Source organism: Lithobates pipiens, unplaced genomic scaffold (assembly GCF_037356315.1).
Source record: "Lithobates pipiens isolate NorthernLeopardFrog02 unplaced genomic scaffold, aLitPip1_a1.2 Scaffold_18, whole genome shotgun sequence".
Lineage (NCBI taxonomy): Eukaryota > Metazoa > Chordata > Amphibia > Anura > Ranidae > Lithobates > Lithobates pipiens.
Genome location: NW_027507758.1, coordinates 176,527,434 through 176,546,672, shown reverse-complemented (window position 1 = coordinate 176,546,672; position 19,239 = coordinate 176,527,434). Strand labels below are relative to the sequence as shown.

General features: G+C 42.2%; 1 protein-coding gene across 7 annotated transcripts in view; it reads right to left on the bottom strand.

Moving 5' to 3' along the window:
* BIRC6 (baculoviral IAP repeat containing 6) overlaps nucleotides 1–19,239 on the bottom strand; it is a 597,017-nt gene that overhangs the window by 321,868 nt on the left and 255,910 nt on the right. For 6 of the 7 annotated variants that reach the window (XM_077486418.1, XM_077486420.1, XM_077486423.1 and 3 more), the window contains exons 38-43: nucleotides 18,934–19,067; nucleotides 17,045–17,198; nucleotides 16,570–16,686; nucleotides 13,906–14,060; nucleotides 7,933–8,059; nucleotides 4,036–4,146 (exon numbers count right to left, since the gene is read on the bottom strand). In XM_077486418.1, coding sequence (XP_077342544.1) covers nucleotides 4,036–4,146; nucleotides 7,933–8,059; nucleotides 13,906–14,060; nucleotides 16,570–16,686; nucleotides 17,045–17,198; nucleotides 18,934–19,067 — 798 coding nt within the window. The remainder of the gene's footprint in view (nucleotides 1–4,035; nucleotides 4,147–7,932; nucleotides 8,060–13,905; nucleotides 14,061–16,569; nucleotides 16,687–17,044; nucleotides 17,199–18,933; nucleotides 19,068–19,239) is intronic. The other variant, XM_077486424.1, reaches the window with a different exon arrangement.

Below are 19,239 nucleotides of genomic sequence, written 5' to 3'. Positions count from 1 at the left end.
CTCTGCAAAACAATAAAAACCAGCACATCCCTTAGTGAAAGCACCACCGTGCACACACATAAAACACTGGTTAGGCATACATTTAACTTTTTGATCGTCCTACATGTTTAACCCCTTGCCACCTAGTGTCATTTATACTGTGACAATGTATATTTTAGCACTAATCACTGTATTCGTGTCACTGGTTCCCACAATGTGTCGGATGCAAAATCGCCACCATTACTATAATAAAAAAATTAAAATGCCAGTATTTAAACACCATAGTTTGTAGATGCAATAAAACTTTTACGCAAACCAATATACGTTAATGGGATTTTCTTTACCAAAATTATGTAGCAGAATCCATATTGGCCTAAATTTATAAAGAAAATAGATTTTTTACATTTTTTATTGGATAGGTTTTAAAGCAGGAAGTGAAAAATAGTTTTATTTCTTTTACATAATTGTCGGTATTTTTATATATTGCCAAAAAATAAAAATAAAACAGTGGTGATCAAATACTACCAAAAAAAAAAAAAAGCTGCATTTGTGGGAATTTTTTTTTATATACAGGGTTGCATAACCATGTAAATGTCAGTTAAAGTAAAGCAGTCCCATACAGAAAAGAATGGCCTGGTCATGAAGGGGGTAAATCTTCTGGCTGTCAAGTGGATAATAAATGTTTGCTTTTGGGTTTAACATGGTTTTAAGGACCTCGTCACACTTTTACAGTGCTCTGCATTAAGGTAGTAAAATGCTTTTGAATGGGCTGCTATTGCACCCCAGACTCTGAAAACTTAACCTAATCCTCTCTATTGCTGCAGAGCACCACATTATGCAGCAGTGGGTTACCATGTGCTGCACTGCTTCTGCCACCACAACACAAAAGGTGTTAAAGTGATACTAAAGCTTCAATTTTATTTTATTTTTTAAACAAAAATGTCATACTTTCCTCCACTGTGCAGCTCGTTTTGCACAGAGTGGCCCCGATCCTGGTCTTCTGGGGTCCCTTGGCGGCTGTCTCGGCTCCTCCCTGCTTATGATAACGCCCTCTGGGAATCGCTCTCCCAAGGGGGTTACCTTGTGGGCACGCTCCCGAGTCCTGTATCCAGCGCCCATAGCTGCCGACTACAGGACTCGGCCCCGCCCACCTCGTCATTGGAGTTGATTGACAGAAGCGCGAGCCATTGGCGTAGGGGTGTGAATGGGCGCTGGTGGGCCGGTAATCAGCTGTTTTTTCATCTTACTGCATAGGATACAATTTTATTATAATGAACGCCTACAACCTTTTATGTCTAGCAATCTGTAATGATCACATACATTATATCAGGATACAGTGTCTAAAGAAAATGTGTGTATATATATTTTTTAAAACATGTTATACGCAGCAACTTCAGTGCTCATCTGTCAATATGCTTGACAAAGAAGCCTAGTGTCACTAAAGTTGGCAGTAACTTTTTTTTAGAAACAAATAAGTAACATTTTAAATCCATTTCCACTTTAGGCAGCCTTATAGATATAGGTATTATAGATATATATTATAGATAGGTAAGCAGTGACGCCACCACGCTCTACGAGGGGAGGACGGGACGCTCGTTTGAATGCCGGCCGGCGTTGTTTGATTCTGTTTGATGCTGATACAAAGATTTTTTAATGTAAGTGTGATACTTTTATTTTAATAAACTATCCGAATGGTTTTACGCTATGGAGGCATCTCTTTCTCTTTGATGTTGTTACCGGTGATATACGTGATCATTGACCACTGAAGCTCTAAAGGCTGGGGTATTGCCATACACCTACGATAAGGGTTATCTGGATGCAAGAACCATGATCTGATGTTCTACCACTCATATCGTAACCTGCTTCGGATAAATACTAATAAGGCTGTTACTGTTTTCATATCTGGTAAGCGCATCACTTATCTGGTGACGGGCACAGATCTGCAGCTGTGTGTGGACTCACGGTGGTGACTCGCTAATCATTGCTACATTGGAACATTTTATTGGACTAAAACTTTCACTCCAATTTCCTTAAATTTTCTTTATGACATATTGATTATATGTTTTCTACATAAATATTTCTTTTTGATTGTTGCATGTATGATAAGTGATTGCTATTGGCAAGCAGACATTCATTTTGTACGAACGCCATTTAACCCCTCATTCACTTTTTATTTATGCAGTCAGTTTAAGTATACAGTGGTGTGAAAAAGTGTTTGCCCCCTTCCTCATTTCCTGTTCCTTTGCATGTTTGTCACACTTAAGTGTTTCGGAACATCAAACCAATTTAAACAATAGTCAAGGACAACACAAGTAAACACAAAATGCAATTTGTAAATGAAGGTGTTTATTATTAAAGGTGAAAAAAAATCCAAACCATCATGGCCTTGTGTGAAAAAGTGATTGCCCCCATTGTTAAAACATACTATAACTGTGGTTGTCCACACCTGAGTTCAATTTCTCTAGCCACACCCAGGCCTGATTATTGCCACACCTGTTCACAATCAAGGCATCACTTAAATAGGAGCTGCTTGACACAGTAAGGTCCACCAGAAGATCCTTAAAAGCTACACATCATGCCGAGACCCAAAGAAATTCAGGAACAATTGAGAAAGAAAGTAATTGAGATCTATCAGTCTGGAAAGGGTTATAAAGCCATTTCCAAAGCTTTGGGAATCCAGCGAACCACAGTGAGAGCCATTATCCACAAATGGCGAAGACATGGAACAGTGGTGAACCTTCCCAGGAGTGGCCGGCCGCCCAAAATTACCCCAAGAGCGCAGCGATGACTCATCCAAGAGGTCACAAAAGACCCCACAACAACGTCCAAAGAACTGCAGGCCTCACTTGCCTCAGTTAAGGTCAGCGTTCATGCCTCCACCATCAGGAAAAGACTGGGCAAAAATGGCCTGCATGGCAGAGTTCCAAGGAGAAAACCACTGCTGAGCAAAAAGAACATCAAAGCTCGTCTCAATTTCTCCACAACACATCTTGATGATCCCCAAGACTTTTGGGACAACATTCTGTGGACCGATGAGACAAAAGTGGAACTCTTTGGAAGGTGTGTGTCCAAGTATATCTGGCGTAGAAGGAACACTGCATTTCAGAAAAAGAACATTATACCAACAGTAAAATATGGTGGTGGTAGTGTGATGGTCTGGGGCTGTTTTGCTGCTTCAGGACCTGGAAGACTTGCCGTGATAAAAGGAACTATGAATTCTGCTGTCTACCAAGAGATCCTGAAGGAGAATGTCCGACCATCTGTTCGTGTACTCAAGCTGAAACGAACTTGGGTTCTGCAGCAGGACAATGATCCTAAACACACCAGCAAGTCCACCACCGAATGGCTGAAGAAAAACAAAATGAAGACTTTGGAGTGGCCTAGCCAAAGTCCTGACCTGAATCCTATTGAGATGTTGTGGTATGACCTTAAAAAGGCCGTTCATGCTCGAAAACCCTCTAATGTAACTGAATTAGGACAATTCTGCAAAGATGAGTGGGCCAAAATTCCTCCAGGGCGATGTAAAAGCCTCATTGCACGTTATCGCAAACACTTGGTTGCAGTTGTTGCTGCTAAGGGTGGCCCAACCAGTTATTAGGTTTAGGGGGCAATCACTTTTTCACACAGGGCCATGATGGTTTGGATTTTTTTTCACCTTTAATAATAAACACCTTCATTTACAAATTGCATTTTGTGTTTACTTGTGTTGTCCTTGACTATTGTTTAAATTGGTTTGATGTTCCGAAACACTTAAGTGTGACAAACATGCAAAGGAACAGGAAATGAGGAAGGGGGCAAACACTTTTTCACACCACTGTATATAGGGTCACTGGCGCAGCTCTCCAAATCTCCTTTCAGCCTTATAGATATACTGTATATACTTTACTTCTCTGGCCAACAGATAATGCATGAAAGTACATTTAATGACAAAGATGCAAAAACTGTTTAAAATAAACACTACAACAGGGTGGGGAGCACTGTTCATGAACAGTGTGACAGGTAAAGAGTTCCATCATTTGTATGAAAGCAGCCTTTTAAACACAAATGTTTACTTACAGTTCAGCTGCATGTTTGTCATTAGCGTGAGGCTGTGAAGCACAAGGCACCATGTCCGCAGCAAGGTATTTGGATGCCAGGCCAAGACTGTTAAAAAGCTTGTAATGGATGCTGAAAAGCAATAGAAAATAAAGGTTCACACATCAACATTTTCTTTAAAACAATGACAGGCAAAGAGAATATGAAATTCACGTATTTACAGCCGGTTTGATTTATAGCACTAGAACACAAAAATGTAGTAAGGAAAACCACCAAGAAGTCATTATTGGTCAATTAACCACTTGGCGCCCATACTACGTCTATTGACGTCATGGGCTTTCGGTGGTTATATCTGAATAATGCCTGAGGCCACAGACATCATTCAGATATTGGCGGTTTTAGCCAGCGATTCTCTGCACCATAAGAACGATCATAGCGGCTGTTCCGCCACTTGATCGTTCTTACGGGTGTCGGAAGGGGACGCCCCCTCCCACCGCCCTCCAGTGCTTGTACCGACTCACCGCTTCCATCGGTGAGTCGGTGACAGGATCCGCCGGCCCCCGCCAGTTACCATAGAGATTTCCGGCAGACCAGATCGTCCCCGGAGTCTCTATGATCGTTCGGAGGCCGGGTGCGATGTTATGACGTCACGCCGGCCTCGGTATTCAAATTAAACGGCGCAGATTTGGCAGGGAAGCCAGGTTAGTTTTTTTTTTTTTTTTTTTTTTTTATTCTTCCCAGCCTAGAGGTGAGATTTGGGGTCTTATTGACCCATTATCTCACTGTAAATATGTCTGATTGTGACATATTTCTATTACAAGGGATGTTTACATTCCTTGTAATAGGAATAAAAGTAATTTATTTTTTTTTTTTTTTAAGTGTCAGACACTTAAGTGTCAAAATAAATAAATAAAATTAATAAAAAAAAAAAAATCTAAAGCGCCCCTGTCCCCGTGAGCTCGCACACAGAAGCGAATGCATACGCAAGTCCCGCCCACATATGAAAACTGTGTTCAAACCACACATGTGAGGTATCGCCGCGAACGTTAGAGCCAGAGCAATAATTCTAGCCCTAGACCTCCTCTGTAACCAGTAAAAAAAAATGAAAGCGTCGCCTATGGGGATTTTTAAATATCAAAGTTTGGCGCCATTCCACGAGCGCGTGCAATTTTGAAGCATGACATGTTGGGTATCTATTTACTCGGCGTATCCTCCTCTTTCACATTATGCAAAAAAATTGGGCTAACTTTACGGTTTTATTTTGTTTTTTGTTTTTTTAAGCATGAAACTTTTTTTTTCAGAAAAAAACGTGCTCGAAAAATTACTGCGCAAATACCGTGCGACATAAAGTTGCAACGACCGCCATTGTATTCTCTAGGGTCTTTGCTAAAAAAAAAAAAACATATATAATGTTTGGGGGTTCTATGTAATTTTCTAGCAAAAAAATTTGGAATTTTACATGTAGGAGAGAAATTTATAATAGAATTGGCCTGGGCGCGAAGTGATTAAATGAAGCTTATGCCGCTATAAAGAAAAGAAATAAGCACACATCTCAAGAAAAGCGGTTTACAGAAATATTTACCCAAATTAAAATGAATATAAAGTATGACAAGATCAGTAGGGTCTGTACTTTTTCCCCACTTGAAAGTCTCTGCATCATAAATGTGATGGAGTATTGCTCAGTGGTAACATCACTTAACTACTTGAGATCCGCGCTATAGTCAAATGACGGCTACAGCGCGGATCTCCTTTTCCGGGACGACGTCTATTGACGTCGTCCCGTGCACGAGCGGCCTGCGCACCCTGTGATCGGCGAGTCTATGAGACTCGCCTGATCATCGATCCGTGCAAGGGGTCGATCCCGACCCCTTATCACGTGATCAGCTGTCAGCCAATGACAGCTGATCATGTGATATAACGGAGCCGGTAATCGGCTATTATTCCTCCTCGCGCTGTCAGCACGAGGAGAAAAAAGAAAAAACTGATCACCGGCGGCCGTGATCGGGACATCAGTCCCGATCATGGCCAGCCCTGCTAGTGCCCACCTGCCCCCTGCCAGTGCCACATTAAAAAAAAAGTGCACCCGTCAGTGCCACCCAGCAGTGCCCACAGTGCCACCCAGCAATGCCCACAGTGCCACCCAGCAATGCCCACAATCTGCCTCAACAAAGGTGCTGCACCCCAGTGCCACATACACGTGCTCAGCAGTGCCGCCCATCAGTGCCCATCCGTGCCACCCATCAGTGCGCCTTAACTGTGCCCATCAGTGCGCCTTAACTGTGCCCATCAGTGCGCCTTAACTGTGCCCATCAGTGCGCCTTAACTGTGCCCATCAGTGCGCCTTAACTGTGCCCATCAGTGCGCCTTAACTGTGCCCATCAGTGCGCCTTAACTGTGCCCATCAGTGCGCCTTAACTGTGCCCATCAGTGCGCCTTAACTGTGCCCATCAGTGCCCACCAGTGCAGTCCATCAGTGCGCCTTAACTGTGCCCATCAGTGCGCCTTAACTGTGCCCATCAGTGCGCCTTAACTGTGCCCATCAGTGCGCCTTAACTGTGCCCATCAGTGCGCCTTAACTGTGCCCATCAGTGCCCACCAGTGCAGTCCATCAGTGCCCACCAGTGCAGTCCATCAGTGCCCACCAGTGCAGTCCATCAGTGCCCACCAGTGCAGTCCATCAGTGCCCACCAGTGCAGTCCATCAGTGCCCACCAGTGCAGTCCATCAGTGCCCACCAGTGCAGTCCATCAGTGCCCACCAGTGCAGCCCACCAGTGCAGCCCATCAGTGCCCACCAGTGCAGCCCATCAGTGCCCACCAGTGCAGCCCATCAGTGCCCACCAGTGCCCACCAGTGCAGCCCATCAGTGCCGCCTCATCAGCGCACTTCAATGAAGGAGAAAAATGACCCGTTTGCAAAATTTTATAACAAACTATTAAACATGATTTTTTTTTTTTTGCATCTTTTTTGGTTTGTTTAGCAAAAAATAAAACTCCGAGCTGTAATTAAATACCACCAAAAGAAAGCTCTATTTGTGGGAAAAAATCATAAAAATTTCATTTGGGTACAGTGTTGTATGCCCAAGCAATTGTCATCCAAAATGCATCAGCACTGAAAGCTGAAAATTGGTCTGGGACTGAGGGGGGTTTAAGTGCCCAGTAAGCAAGTGGTTAAATAGAAGGGGGTTCCTTGAATAGTAGCATTTGGATCTCGTTTTACAGTGCACACAGTTCCTTGCCAAAATGTCATACGGGAAAGACAGCAGCACTAACCACCATTGACAGGAGTTACTTCTGCAGTCCACCAAAGTAAAGGGCATTTCTCCAAAAGCCACAAAAATAATGTGACAGTGCAGTTTTCACTTTCTACGTTTCTTTTGAGAGTATTATTGTTTTAACTGCAAGAGTACTGGAAATAATTCTGTTTCATTAGCTGCTCTACAAGTCATACATGAAAAAAAGATTAGTAAAAACATTTTAAATACATGCGTGTCAAAGTGGTATCTTATGGGCCGAATGTGGCCTTTGCAGCTAGCCTCATTAAGTTGCTAATCATTAAACTTGCTTACTAAATCTTTCAGGTGAATGCTTTATACAATAGATCATGGCCCATTTCTCAGGGATGAAAATAACAATGTGGCCCCTTAGAAACTTCTAGGTTTTTCTTTATAATTGTGGCTAATAACCTAGCAACTGATACTTTTTAAAACAGTTTCCATTTTATTTGTAAAGCAAAAGAAGAAAAACTAAAAAAAAAAAAAAAAATGATATATATATATATATATATATATATATATATATATATATATATATATATATATATATATATATATATATATCCATCTATCCATCTATCCATCTATCCATCTATCCATAATCTCAAGAATGATACAGAAAACAAAAAACAATCTACTAAGTTACCTTGATTTACATTGATGACTGGTATTCTGTTGGCATTATACAAGAACAGCTCACCACCACTTTCCTTGCCTCCATTCGAGCTAGAATTCAGGCTCAATGTGAGCCATAACTGTAGGAGTGACTCAAGCTTTAAAAAAAAGAAAAAGAAAAACAGATTAAACATGCAATAGGTTTTAAACTAACATTTTACAGTATTTCGAACAATTACAGCATTGTAATATCCAAACAAGGTGTTTGTGCGTACATAAATGTCTATGTAGAACAGCAAAAGGTTCATAGAATCCACTTTGAGCATTCAGGGTAACTTTCTGCTGATTTCATTGCACCAGATGCAGCACCTCTGAAGAGACTGAAGTATCTCTAGGCAAACGGATAACAGCAGTGTGCAATCTGAGTTTAATATATTAACAGATTTATTGTGGTGAAAAGACAAATGACAACTCACATTGTGACAGTTGAAATCAGGCTCATCACATAGTAACAAACCACCCAACAGTCCAGCCCAGTCTGTCCTGCTATACAAGGACTTTTTCCCGCATCACTCCATCTGTTAATCATCTACTAACTGAATATCCAGCACAACCAGGGATTGGCTAGTAAACCCGCTGGGTGTGCTCTGCTCAGCTGCAGCTGCCAAATGCAAGCTGTGATGTTGGGGATGGGGATGGGGAAGGGCGGGGCTACTCATAGCTGCCCCTTTGTCAAGCAATCAGTGTATAGGGAAACAGCCAGCACGTAAACATTTCTTACTGGGGTGTTTTTCAGACATGTGGAAGCCCTGCACTCACAGCATGGCTTCTGAACTTAAAATTACTCTAGAACCCTGCACGCCACCAACTCCAAAACCCTGCACCCTGGCATGCCACCCACTGCAGAACCCTGTACCCTGGCACGCTACCCACTCCAGAACCCTGCACCCTGGCATGCCACCCACAGCCAGACATACTGCTCACAACGCCAGGATGTTGGACAGGTTCTGTCCTTTACCATCTTCCCCTGAGCTGTGAGCCCCTCTAGGGTGGCCCCCCAGCCTGAGAGACTGGCATCTGTGGTCAGTACTCTGCAAGATATTGGGAGGAAGAATCTCTCCTTTCACAGGTTCTGATCCTGCAACCACCAGCTTAGGCTTAAGCACGCCTGAGGAGAGAAGATCATGGGATAATCCAGGGCTTGCCCTCTCCTGTTCCAAGCCAAGATGTCCTGTTGTATAGGCCTGGAATGGAACTGGGCATAGGGCACTGCCTCGGAGGACATCATCCTTCCCAAAAGACTCATACAGAGCCGAATGGAGTGCTATCTGGTGCCCCTTATCTGATGCACTTAATCCTTCAGGGCACAGATCCTTGGCAAAAATACCCTTGTCTGGACTGCATCTAGGATCAGACCTAAATCCATTAGAGCTAGTCTCAGGGCTGACATTTTGGCATTAATGTCCCAGCCCCATCTTTACAAATACCGCACTATGCAGGCTATCTATTCTAGAGTCTGTAGTGAGTGATCTCTGAGGTGGTCTTCCAGATACCCGAGCACCAAGTTCCCCCAGGGCCTTAAAAGACCCAGGTTGATGAGGTTGAAATATAGATTCATGTAAATATACACATCCTTTATATTGATGGAGACTAGAAAGTATCCCAACTGGAGCGAGGCTACTACTGAGCAGACTCCATCCGACAGGACTGAATTAGATACTGGTTCAGGGATCTTAGATCCAAAATGGGGCTCATGTCCCAATTTGGTTTTTGAATTGTAAACAGAACCGAATAAAACTGCCCCTTTCGGATACAGGAACCTATACAATCACTCCTTGATGCACTAAATGATCTAGTACCTGAAATAAGTGTCTTTTTGGAGGATCCGAGGAAACACTGGATCTTTGAAAGCTCTGAGGGGGAACCCCCACCCCGTAATTCCAGCTTGTAACTGCGGGATACTGTTGAGGTGACCCACTTGTACTGAAACACTTTTCTCCAAATCTCCGCAAAGTGCAGCAGCCTTCCCCCACCCAATAGAGTGGGGGTGTCCACTCAAAAGGAGGGCTTGGTGCTGAGTTTATTAGAGTATTAGCCCTGGGGTTTGCCCCTGGCTCTAAGTGCCCTAGTGGCGGTGAAACTGCCTTGGCACTGAGACAACCTGAGGAAGTGGTCCCTGAGGTTTTAAGTGAGGGACGCCTAGTCTTTCTCTTCAAAGGAAGTAGAGAACTCTTCCCTCCAGAAATCTTATGGATATATTTGTCCAAATCACCACCAAACGTTTCCCATGAAAGAGCAAACCTGCCAATAACTTCCACAAAAGCCTGTGCATATGTATAGACTGGAGAGCCAAACGAGAAACCTGCTGTATTGAATCTTTTAATGCAACAGCAAAACACAGCGCTCAATGTATATCTGCTTTGCTTTCAGCAGGATCATCCTCTTGGTCAGACCCAATCCCTTAAGGATTGGCCGACTCCTATTGCAGTGAAAGCTGGCTGAATAGCTCAACTGGCCAAGGAAAAGGAAGCCTTTACTAATGACTTCAGTTTCTTGTCAAAAGGGTCCTTCAAGCCTTGTGCGTTATCCAATGGACAAGTTCTTGTTTAAGAGGCTGCCGTATCTACGGCTGGCATGCTCAACTTCTTAAAGAACTTTTCCTCTGTTGCCTTATGAGGAGTTTATGAGTAACTTCCATTAGCAACCGGGAATATTTGTATATAGATGTATATATAAGTTTAGGATAAGAAATAAATAATGTGTTTAGTAAATGGTAGGTTAACTTGGCTGGATTGAGTACCGTATATACTCGAGTATAGGCCGACCCAAATATAAGCCGAGGCCCCCAATTTACCCCCAAAAAACTGGAAAACTTATTGACTCGTGTATAAGCCGAGGGTGAGACATGGCTGTCCCTGTGTGTGTGTCCGTCCATCCATGTGTCCATCCGTGCGTGCGTGCGTGCCTCCTCCGTCCCGTGCCTCCTCCGTCCCGTGCCTCCTCCGTCCCGTGCCTCCTCCGTCCCGTGCCTCCTCCGTCCCGTGCCTCCTCCGTCCCGTGTCGTGCCGATGGATCGCCGCTCTTCTCGGCGGCCATTCTACAATTCAAAAGCCGCGCCTCCGTCCTCCGCCTGTGATAGGCGGAACACTCAATTTCCCAGCAGCCTGTGTTCCGCCTATCACGGACATCCTCTCATACTCGTCCGTAGTATGAGAATGAACGGATGTCCGTGATAGGCGGAACACTGACTGCTGGGAAATTCAGTGTTCCGCCTATCACAGGCGGAGGCGGAGAAGGAGGCGCGGCTTTTGAATTTTAATGTCCGCCGTCTGTCTGCTCGATACGCTGATCGAGCAGTCAGACAGCGGTGACTCGAGTATAAGCCGAGGGGGCACTTTCAGCCTCAAAAAAGAGGCTGAAAATCTCGGCTTATACTCGAGTATATACGGTAAATACATGAACAGACTTTTGGCTTGAGTATGTAATTCAATTAACAGTTCCTTTTGGCGTACAGGTGTGTGTTAGGGAGATGCCCTGCTGTTTACTAACTTACTATTCAAAGGACCAGGAAAAGATACCATTGAGCGCGTAGTCGGTACAGGCCAAAATCATTTGCTAGATAAAAGCTTGTGTATTCTTCCGTGCTAATCAACCATTTATCCATTTTAAAGGGTGTTTGATATGCTTAAAATATTTCTTTGATCTGTTCAGGAATGGACGATTTACCCCGGCTATGACTGTGCATAGTTAAGTGCCCCATTCAAGAGAAGACCTCCTCTTTAATCAAGTTGGCTTCAAACTAATTATCATTAACCCAAGAGAGGAGATGCTATTGAGGGGAAATTAAGTTATAAGGAAATTGACCAATCTTGGAAGATATACGCCCGGGGGGGTGGGGGTGGGGTGGCTAACCAATCAGGGTGGTCCTGTGCAAGTCAATGAGAAATGGCCCTTTATTAGTGGGACACAAAGAAAGATGGTAGATGAAAACTGACCTGGGCCCAGGACCATTAAGATAGGTAATTATCAGATCATCTCCCAGCAATTAAAGGTATACCTGCTCGTCATATGTCTGGTTTGTTCGTTTTGTATTGTGATGAATATTATTGGGGAAGTCCTGGAGCTCAGAACAATTGGTCCTGCACCTTCGGACACCCAAAGTCATGGCTGGGCTGGAGATCCCCCAAACTAGGGAATTTCATGCTTGACTGAACAAGTGCATGGCTAGGTTGAGAGAAGAAGCATGCTAGTTCTAGGTCAACGAGATGTGTTGAGGAGCTCTCAAATGATATTGGGAGAATGGCACAGCCTGAAAGGAAGCTATAATGAGACTTCGAACACTAATGGGGATTTTCACAGAAGTGTTTTTTTTTTTTTCTGCTTCAACTTAATGTGTGTCTAGGATCACACCCAAGTACTCAAGGTAAATAGAAGGCTGGAGAGCACACTTTTGGAAGTTGATCACCCGACAGTAAGTCTCAAGCATCTGAACTGTCCTGTGGACACTTGCAGACAGATGGAAGGGAGAGGAGTGCTTAAGCAGAAGGCTGAATAAACCTGTGGCTTGGATGTCCTGAGTTCTTGGAAGGGCAAGAAGAGGTGCAAGTGCCTTTGTGAATACTCTGGGAGCAAACGCTAAGCCAAATGGTTGTGCAACAAACTGGAGGTTATTGTCTCCTACTACGAAGTACTGGTGAGGTGGATAAATGATAACATGCAGGCATCTTGGATGTCTATGGATGCCAAGTATTCCCGTTGTCTCAGACGCAATAATTGACCTTGCTGATTAAATGTGAAATTTGGGAAGTTGAAGTTATATAAGGATTTTAGGTCCAAGATATGAGAAATATCCCCATTTGGAACCAAAAACACATTTGAATAGAATCTTTGCCTCTGGGTATTATGCAAATCTGACTGTCCTTTGGCAGACTGAATGATTATAAAGAATAAGGCTTGAAATCCCCAATTAAAACAATACATCTGCCAGGCCTGTGCCCCCTGTGACAGCCGCGCTCAGAGCCTGAGCCGGCCACCCCCACCACAGCCCTCCAATGAGAGAGGAGGGAGCAGAGAGCTGTGACTGAGTCTGCAGCTCTCTGCTCAGGGAGTTGTCAAAACCAAGCAATCGGCAGTGTTCAGCTTTGCAATGCCTCATGGGATGCGTAGTTCCTCAACAGCTGGACGGCCATAGTTTGGAGATACCTGCTCTAAGTGGTTGATTTTTACCACCAAGTATGAAACTTTTGCCCTGTAAAAGTGAATACATTTCAAACAATCCCAGTTTTCTAAAGTAATGCTCAGAGATACAGGGTGATCCTCTCTTACCTGTCCAGGCTTTAGTAGGCATACCCCCAGGAGGGAGTCTTCAGGATCTGGATTCCACAGGAATTGACCACAAGTCATGACCTGTATAAAACCCTGCATCTGACTAAATGCACTGCACAAAGTGCCAGGGTGAGTGTTCTCACAGGATCCGGTGCCCAAAGCAACATTACAGAGCACACCACGGCATAAAGTTCAAGTATGGTTCCCAAGGTTTTACAGAGGATACACTGTTTCTATTGTTATTAGGCAGTGAAGAGCAAATAGAATAATTAGAGGAGAAAACTAATTATTTAAGCCAAGAGTAGTTTCCAAGGTAAGGGAGAGTGGGTCCATTATACTAGCAAAAAACAGAGGACCCATGGCTTTCGAGTATTCAGTCACCTGACAGAACCGTACTATAACACAGGATCTGTGCATATTCAAGCCTGTGTACTGTGCTGTACAATTAAAAAAATAAAATCTGCGCAAATGAAACAAGATCCCTCAAGGCAAAGACAGCTAATAGACAATCCGATGGTACTTGCTAATGCTAGCAAGGTTAACTGACCATGAAAGTGGCTAGCTTTAGAAAGTAAATTCTATCATTAAAATTTTTAGTAGCTGTAATCATAGTGAGAGAAAGGATTTGTAGTAGATGCACCAAATCAATTCAATATGTATGCAATGAAAGGTGCTCTACCTGAACATGATGCACTTGCAGCATAGAAAACAGCTTGTTGAAACAGGCACTCAGCATAGGAATGGAAGATGACTGAACAATAAGCTGGCTTGTCTGACTGGCTGCATTTAGCCCACGTAACAATGAGTCGTCTGTACCACTGGAAGGCTGGGATACTAAGAAAAAGAAAGAAAACTATATTCAAACATCAGGTCCTACGATTACGAACAATTCAGCAAGACAATATCAATAAAAACAGACAATGTGTGCACAGGGTTAGGCTGGCCATAGACTGATCAAAATTTGGCTGGTTCAGCAGGGACTGGCTGTATTTTGATTTCATTTATGGGCAGGCTGGCTGTACTGAAATGATTCATTGATCAGTACAACCGACCTGTTCTTTTTTAGGTTTACGAAACCAAAACGTTGTCCGAATTCAATTGCACAGCGAGAGGGAACACTTCAACCTGTAGTTGTAGGAAAGAAAATTGTATAATGAATGGCTTGCTTTAATCTACAGAATTTACAGAAGGCTAACTTGATTCAATCCACTTCAAGAAACTCAATCATGCATTGCAAGAGAGCTGTATATTGCATTGCAGTTTATTTTGTGTAACTGGCCTATACAGTGCATATGGAAAGTATTCACAGGGCTTTACTTTCTCACATTTTATGTTACAGCCTCATTGCCGAAATGGATAAAATTTATTATTTTCCTCAAAATGCTACAAACAATACCCGATAATGACAACATGAAAGAAGTTTTTGAAATCTTTGCAAGTTTATAATAAAAAAAAAAATAATTAAAATCCCATGTACATAAGCAATCACAACCTTTGCCATGACACTAAAAATTGAGCTAAGGTGCATCCTGTTTTCCACTGATCATCCTTGAGATGTTTTTACGACTTGATTGGAGTCCACCTGTGGTAAATTCAGTTGAATGGATGGGATTTGGAAAGGCACACGCCTGTCTATATAAGGTCTCTCAGTGCACGTCAAAGCACAAACCAAGCCATAAAGTCCAAGGAATAGTCTGTAGACCTCCAAGACAATATTGTATTGAGGCATAGATCTGGCGAAAGGTACAGAAAAATATCTACAGCAATGAGCACAATGGCTTCCATCATCCGTGAATGGAAGAAGTTTAGAGCCACCAGGACTCTTCCTAGCGCAGGACGCCCAGTCACACTGAGCGATTGGGGGAGAAGAGCCTTAGTCAGGGAGGTGACCAAGAACTCCATGGGTGTCTGACAGAGCTCCAGCTTTTCTATGTGGAGAGAGGAGAACCTTCTATTAGAACCACCAACTCTGCAGCACTCCACCAATCAGGCCAGAAGTAAGCATTGCCTCAGTAAAAGGCAGGACAGCCCATCTGGAGTTTGCCAAAAGGCACCTGAAGGACTCTCAGACTATGAGAAAAAAATTATCCGATGAAAGATTGAACTCTTTGGCCTGAATAGCAAGTGTCATGTCTGGAACAAACCAGGCACTATTCATCACCTGGCCAACACCATCCCTACAGTGAAGCATGGTGGTGGCAGCAGCATCATACTTTGGGGATGTTTTTCAGCAGCAGGACCAGAGAGACTAGTCAAGAGTGAGGCAAAGATGAATGCAGCAATGTACGGAGACATCCTTGATTAAAATCTGCTTCAGAGTGCTCTGGACTGGGCGGAAGATTCATCTTCCAACAGGACAATGACCCTAAGCACACAGCCAAGATAACAGAGGAGTGGCTACTGGACAGCTCTGTGAATGTCCTGAATGTCCTAGCCAGAGCCCAGACTTAAACCCGATTGACAGTAAATGGTGAACCTCCCGAGAACAGTTAACCCCTCTCTTTCATGATGATTTGGTGGTACAGTTTTTAAAACTTTCCTTGTTTATTGTATCCTTATAATTTTTTTCTACTGCTGTCCACACTAACATTTATAGCCCTATGGACATTGTTGGGCTCTAATTTAAGTGCAATAAATATTTTTTTTTTATTGACTCCAAGGTGAATACAATTTATAATACATATATGGAAATCTTTTTTTTTTACTTTTCCCCATAGAGTGCTGCCTTAATTTTTGTATATCCTGTTTTCCATTCTCTAGTGGTTGGCAGCTGCACCGGGTGTCCTTTTTTTCAAATACACCATCCTGTTTACTTTCAAGTTTGAGTGCTTCAACAACTTAGTGCTTGAAACCAATTGAACATCTCGGGAGAGATCTGAACATGGCTGTGCACAGATGCTCCCCATCCAACCTGATGGAGCTTGAGGTCCTGCAAAGTAGAATCGGATAAACTGCCCAAAAATAGGTGAGCCAAGCTTGTACAACCATACTCAGAAAGACCTAAGGCTGTAATTGGTGCCAAAGATGCTTCAAGCAAAGTACTGACGAAGGCTGTGAATACTTGTATACATGGGATTTGTTTTTGTTTTAATAAATTTGCAAAGATTTTAAACAAACTTGATTCACGTTATCGTTATGGTGCATGGTTTGTAGAAAATAATGAATTTAATCCATTTTGGAATAAGGCTTTTTACACAAAATGTAGAAAAAGTGAAGCACTGTACATTGCAGTGAATAAGATAGGTCTGTTCATCAAAGATAACTAATAAAGTAAGCATATTCTGCTAGGATGCTATAATATTGGTACATATACTGTGCAAAGTTATAACAGTTATATGCATACATGTTGGAGATGAATTGGTCAGTGCTTGTAGAATGGAATCCGCTTCAAGTGTGGACATCATCTTCAACATTAATTCTGCTTGCTGCTCAAGGCCAACCTCCAAACGAGCATCTAGAGCTGTGAATAAAAATTGTTAAAAGAGAATAATTAAAATTAAAAAAAAAAAACATCTGAAAGTAATATTAACAGGAGTTTATCAGAATGAAAAAATAAATAAATAAAAGTTTCAGTAAAAAAAAAAAAAAAAAAAAAGTTACCTACTGTCCACTTTTTTTTTTTTTTTTTTTTTTTTTACTTATTCAGATTAGATATCTAGATATCCAGACATTTGATAATCACATAAAAATCAGCTATAAAAAAAAAAAAAGTATACCCTGGATCACATTTTGATATACAACTAAAATCAGCAGGAAATATTTGCTTTTGGACAACATTGACAAAACTATGAAAACACAAATTAATAGAAAAGGCTTACCTTGAGATACCGATACTGTCACTGTCTGCGTACCATTCTTTTCAATAGTGGCTGCTGGTTTAGCCACCGGAATTCCAACTCCTCCGATGTAAGGGTTGTAATTGTAAGTGCCATAGTCAGCGCCCCAATAATCATACCAAGTGCTACTGATTGGCTTTTGGTGAAAAGAGGAGAAATCTCAGATTGGATATAAACAAGACATCTCAAACCACATATAAATATACACAAAAAAAACATTTGTCAAAGCCTGCCAGGTCAGCCAGAACTATACGAGTCAAAATATTGGTGTCATGGGGCATGCTACACATTCAGTGTCTGGTTACAGGACACGGTGGTATTAGCCTGAAATACGTTGTTCAATTTGTACCAGTATCCTACCAATGTTTCCACTGTGTAGATCAGCGTTTACCAAACCTACTTTCAAGTCACAAAAACAGTTAACTTTTTTTTTAGATAGCCTCACATCAGCATTCAAGGATACATATTAGTTGAGTGGATATTGATGAAGAAAAACTAAAATTTAAAGATTGGATAACAAGTTCCTTAAACACTGGTGTAGAAGTACACTTGTACTGATTCAAAGATAAAGAGATACGTTGTCGGCACCACAGCTGAACTTCAGATAGACTCCTGGGTGCTGCCGCCGCCATTGCTGGTAAGGGAACCAGGCAGTGAAGCCGTTTTTCCTACTGCACTTTCTAATTTGTCCAGCGACAGGAGTAGGAGGAGGGGGGCAAAAGTTCCAAGAGATCGGGCCGTGGCCCATCTCTCAGTGGGGAAGGGGACCTGTCAAAAATGGGTCCCGAGAAGGATTTACCCCCTCTTCCTGACTAAGCCTTTTTTGCAATACAGTAATGCGTTGCTTTAACTGACAATTGCGTGATGTTGTACCCTAACAAAATTGACGTCCTTTTTCCCCCCACAAATAGAGCTTTCTTTTGGTGGTATTTGATTACCTCTGTGGTTTATATTTTTTGTGCTATAAACACAAAAAAAAATAAAAAAACGAAAATGAAAAAAAGAAATATAAAATCAATATTTTACACTTTTTGCTATAATATCCCCCCCAAAAATATATATTAAAAAAAAACATTCTTCCTCATTTTAGGCCTATAAGTATTCTACAAAATCGCAATAAGCGTATAATGATTGGCTTGCACAAATGTTATCACGTCTAAAAAATAGGTTATAGATTTATGGCATTTTTATTATTCTTTTTATTAGTAATGGCGGCGATCTGCGATTTTTATTGCGACTGCGACATTGCAGCAGACAGATGATCAAGGGGTTAACTGTGTTCCCTGGGAGTATTCTAACTGTAGGTGGGATGGGCTCACTGGAACATGACAAATCACTGCTGCCGATCACTGGGAGCAGTAGATCACCATCATGTTGCTAGGCAAAACAGGGAATTTTACATCTCTCCGTTCTGCCTCTCCGTGTCACGCAGCAACATGTACGGGTAGGGTAGGCGATTGAGCGTGCCACTTTGCCGACGTATATCATGTGAGCTGGTCAGCAAGTGGTTAAAATATGTTAATTACCAGGCCACCGTTCTCATTACTGTCTGTGCTACTAAGTATCTGACCCATAAAAAGCATGCAGACTGTAATGTAGGAACTTCTAGGTCAATTACTTACTTAAAAAAAAAAAAAAAAAAAAAAAAAAAGAAGAAGAATTACAGCCTAGCATCTTGCAGTTTGTAAAAAGTAAGCAACTGCAAAACACATAAATCCACTGTCCTAGGTTCAATTTAACAGGTTCCAGATTTGTATAAAATGAACAGACCCAAACCATACATTTTTACTAGGCACCAAAATGACTATGGTCATGAATATGAAACCATGCAGAAATTAAAAAAAATCTTTCATAACAGTTACATGCCCTACCTTGAAGACTTTGGCAGCGAGGGGATCTTTCTCCAAATCAATATCTAAAGGATCAATATCAACTTCCATCAGGTCTTGCAGTAATTCAAGGTCAATTTCTTTATCTTTATCCAAAGATGATAGAGGAGGAGCACCTTTGGGTGATGAAAACAGCTTTAATACTGCCAAGCAGTTAAGTTTGAAGACTGCCAACTAAAAATCTGGGCCATAAGGGCGTTTACTGGGCAATTTTAAGGCTGTACTTTCATACTTTGAACGAAGTAGCATGTAAAGTGTTAACAAAATACCAATCTCAAGGCTTCAAGT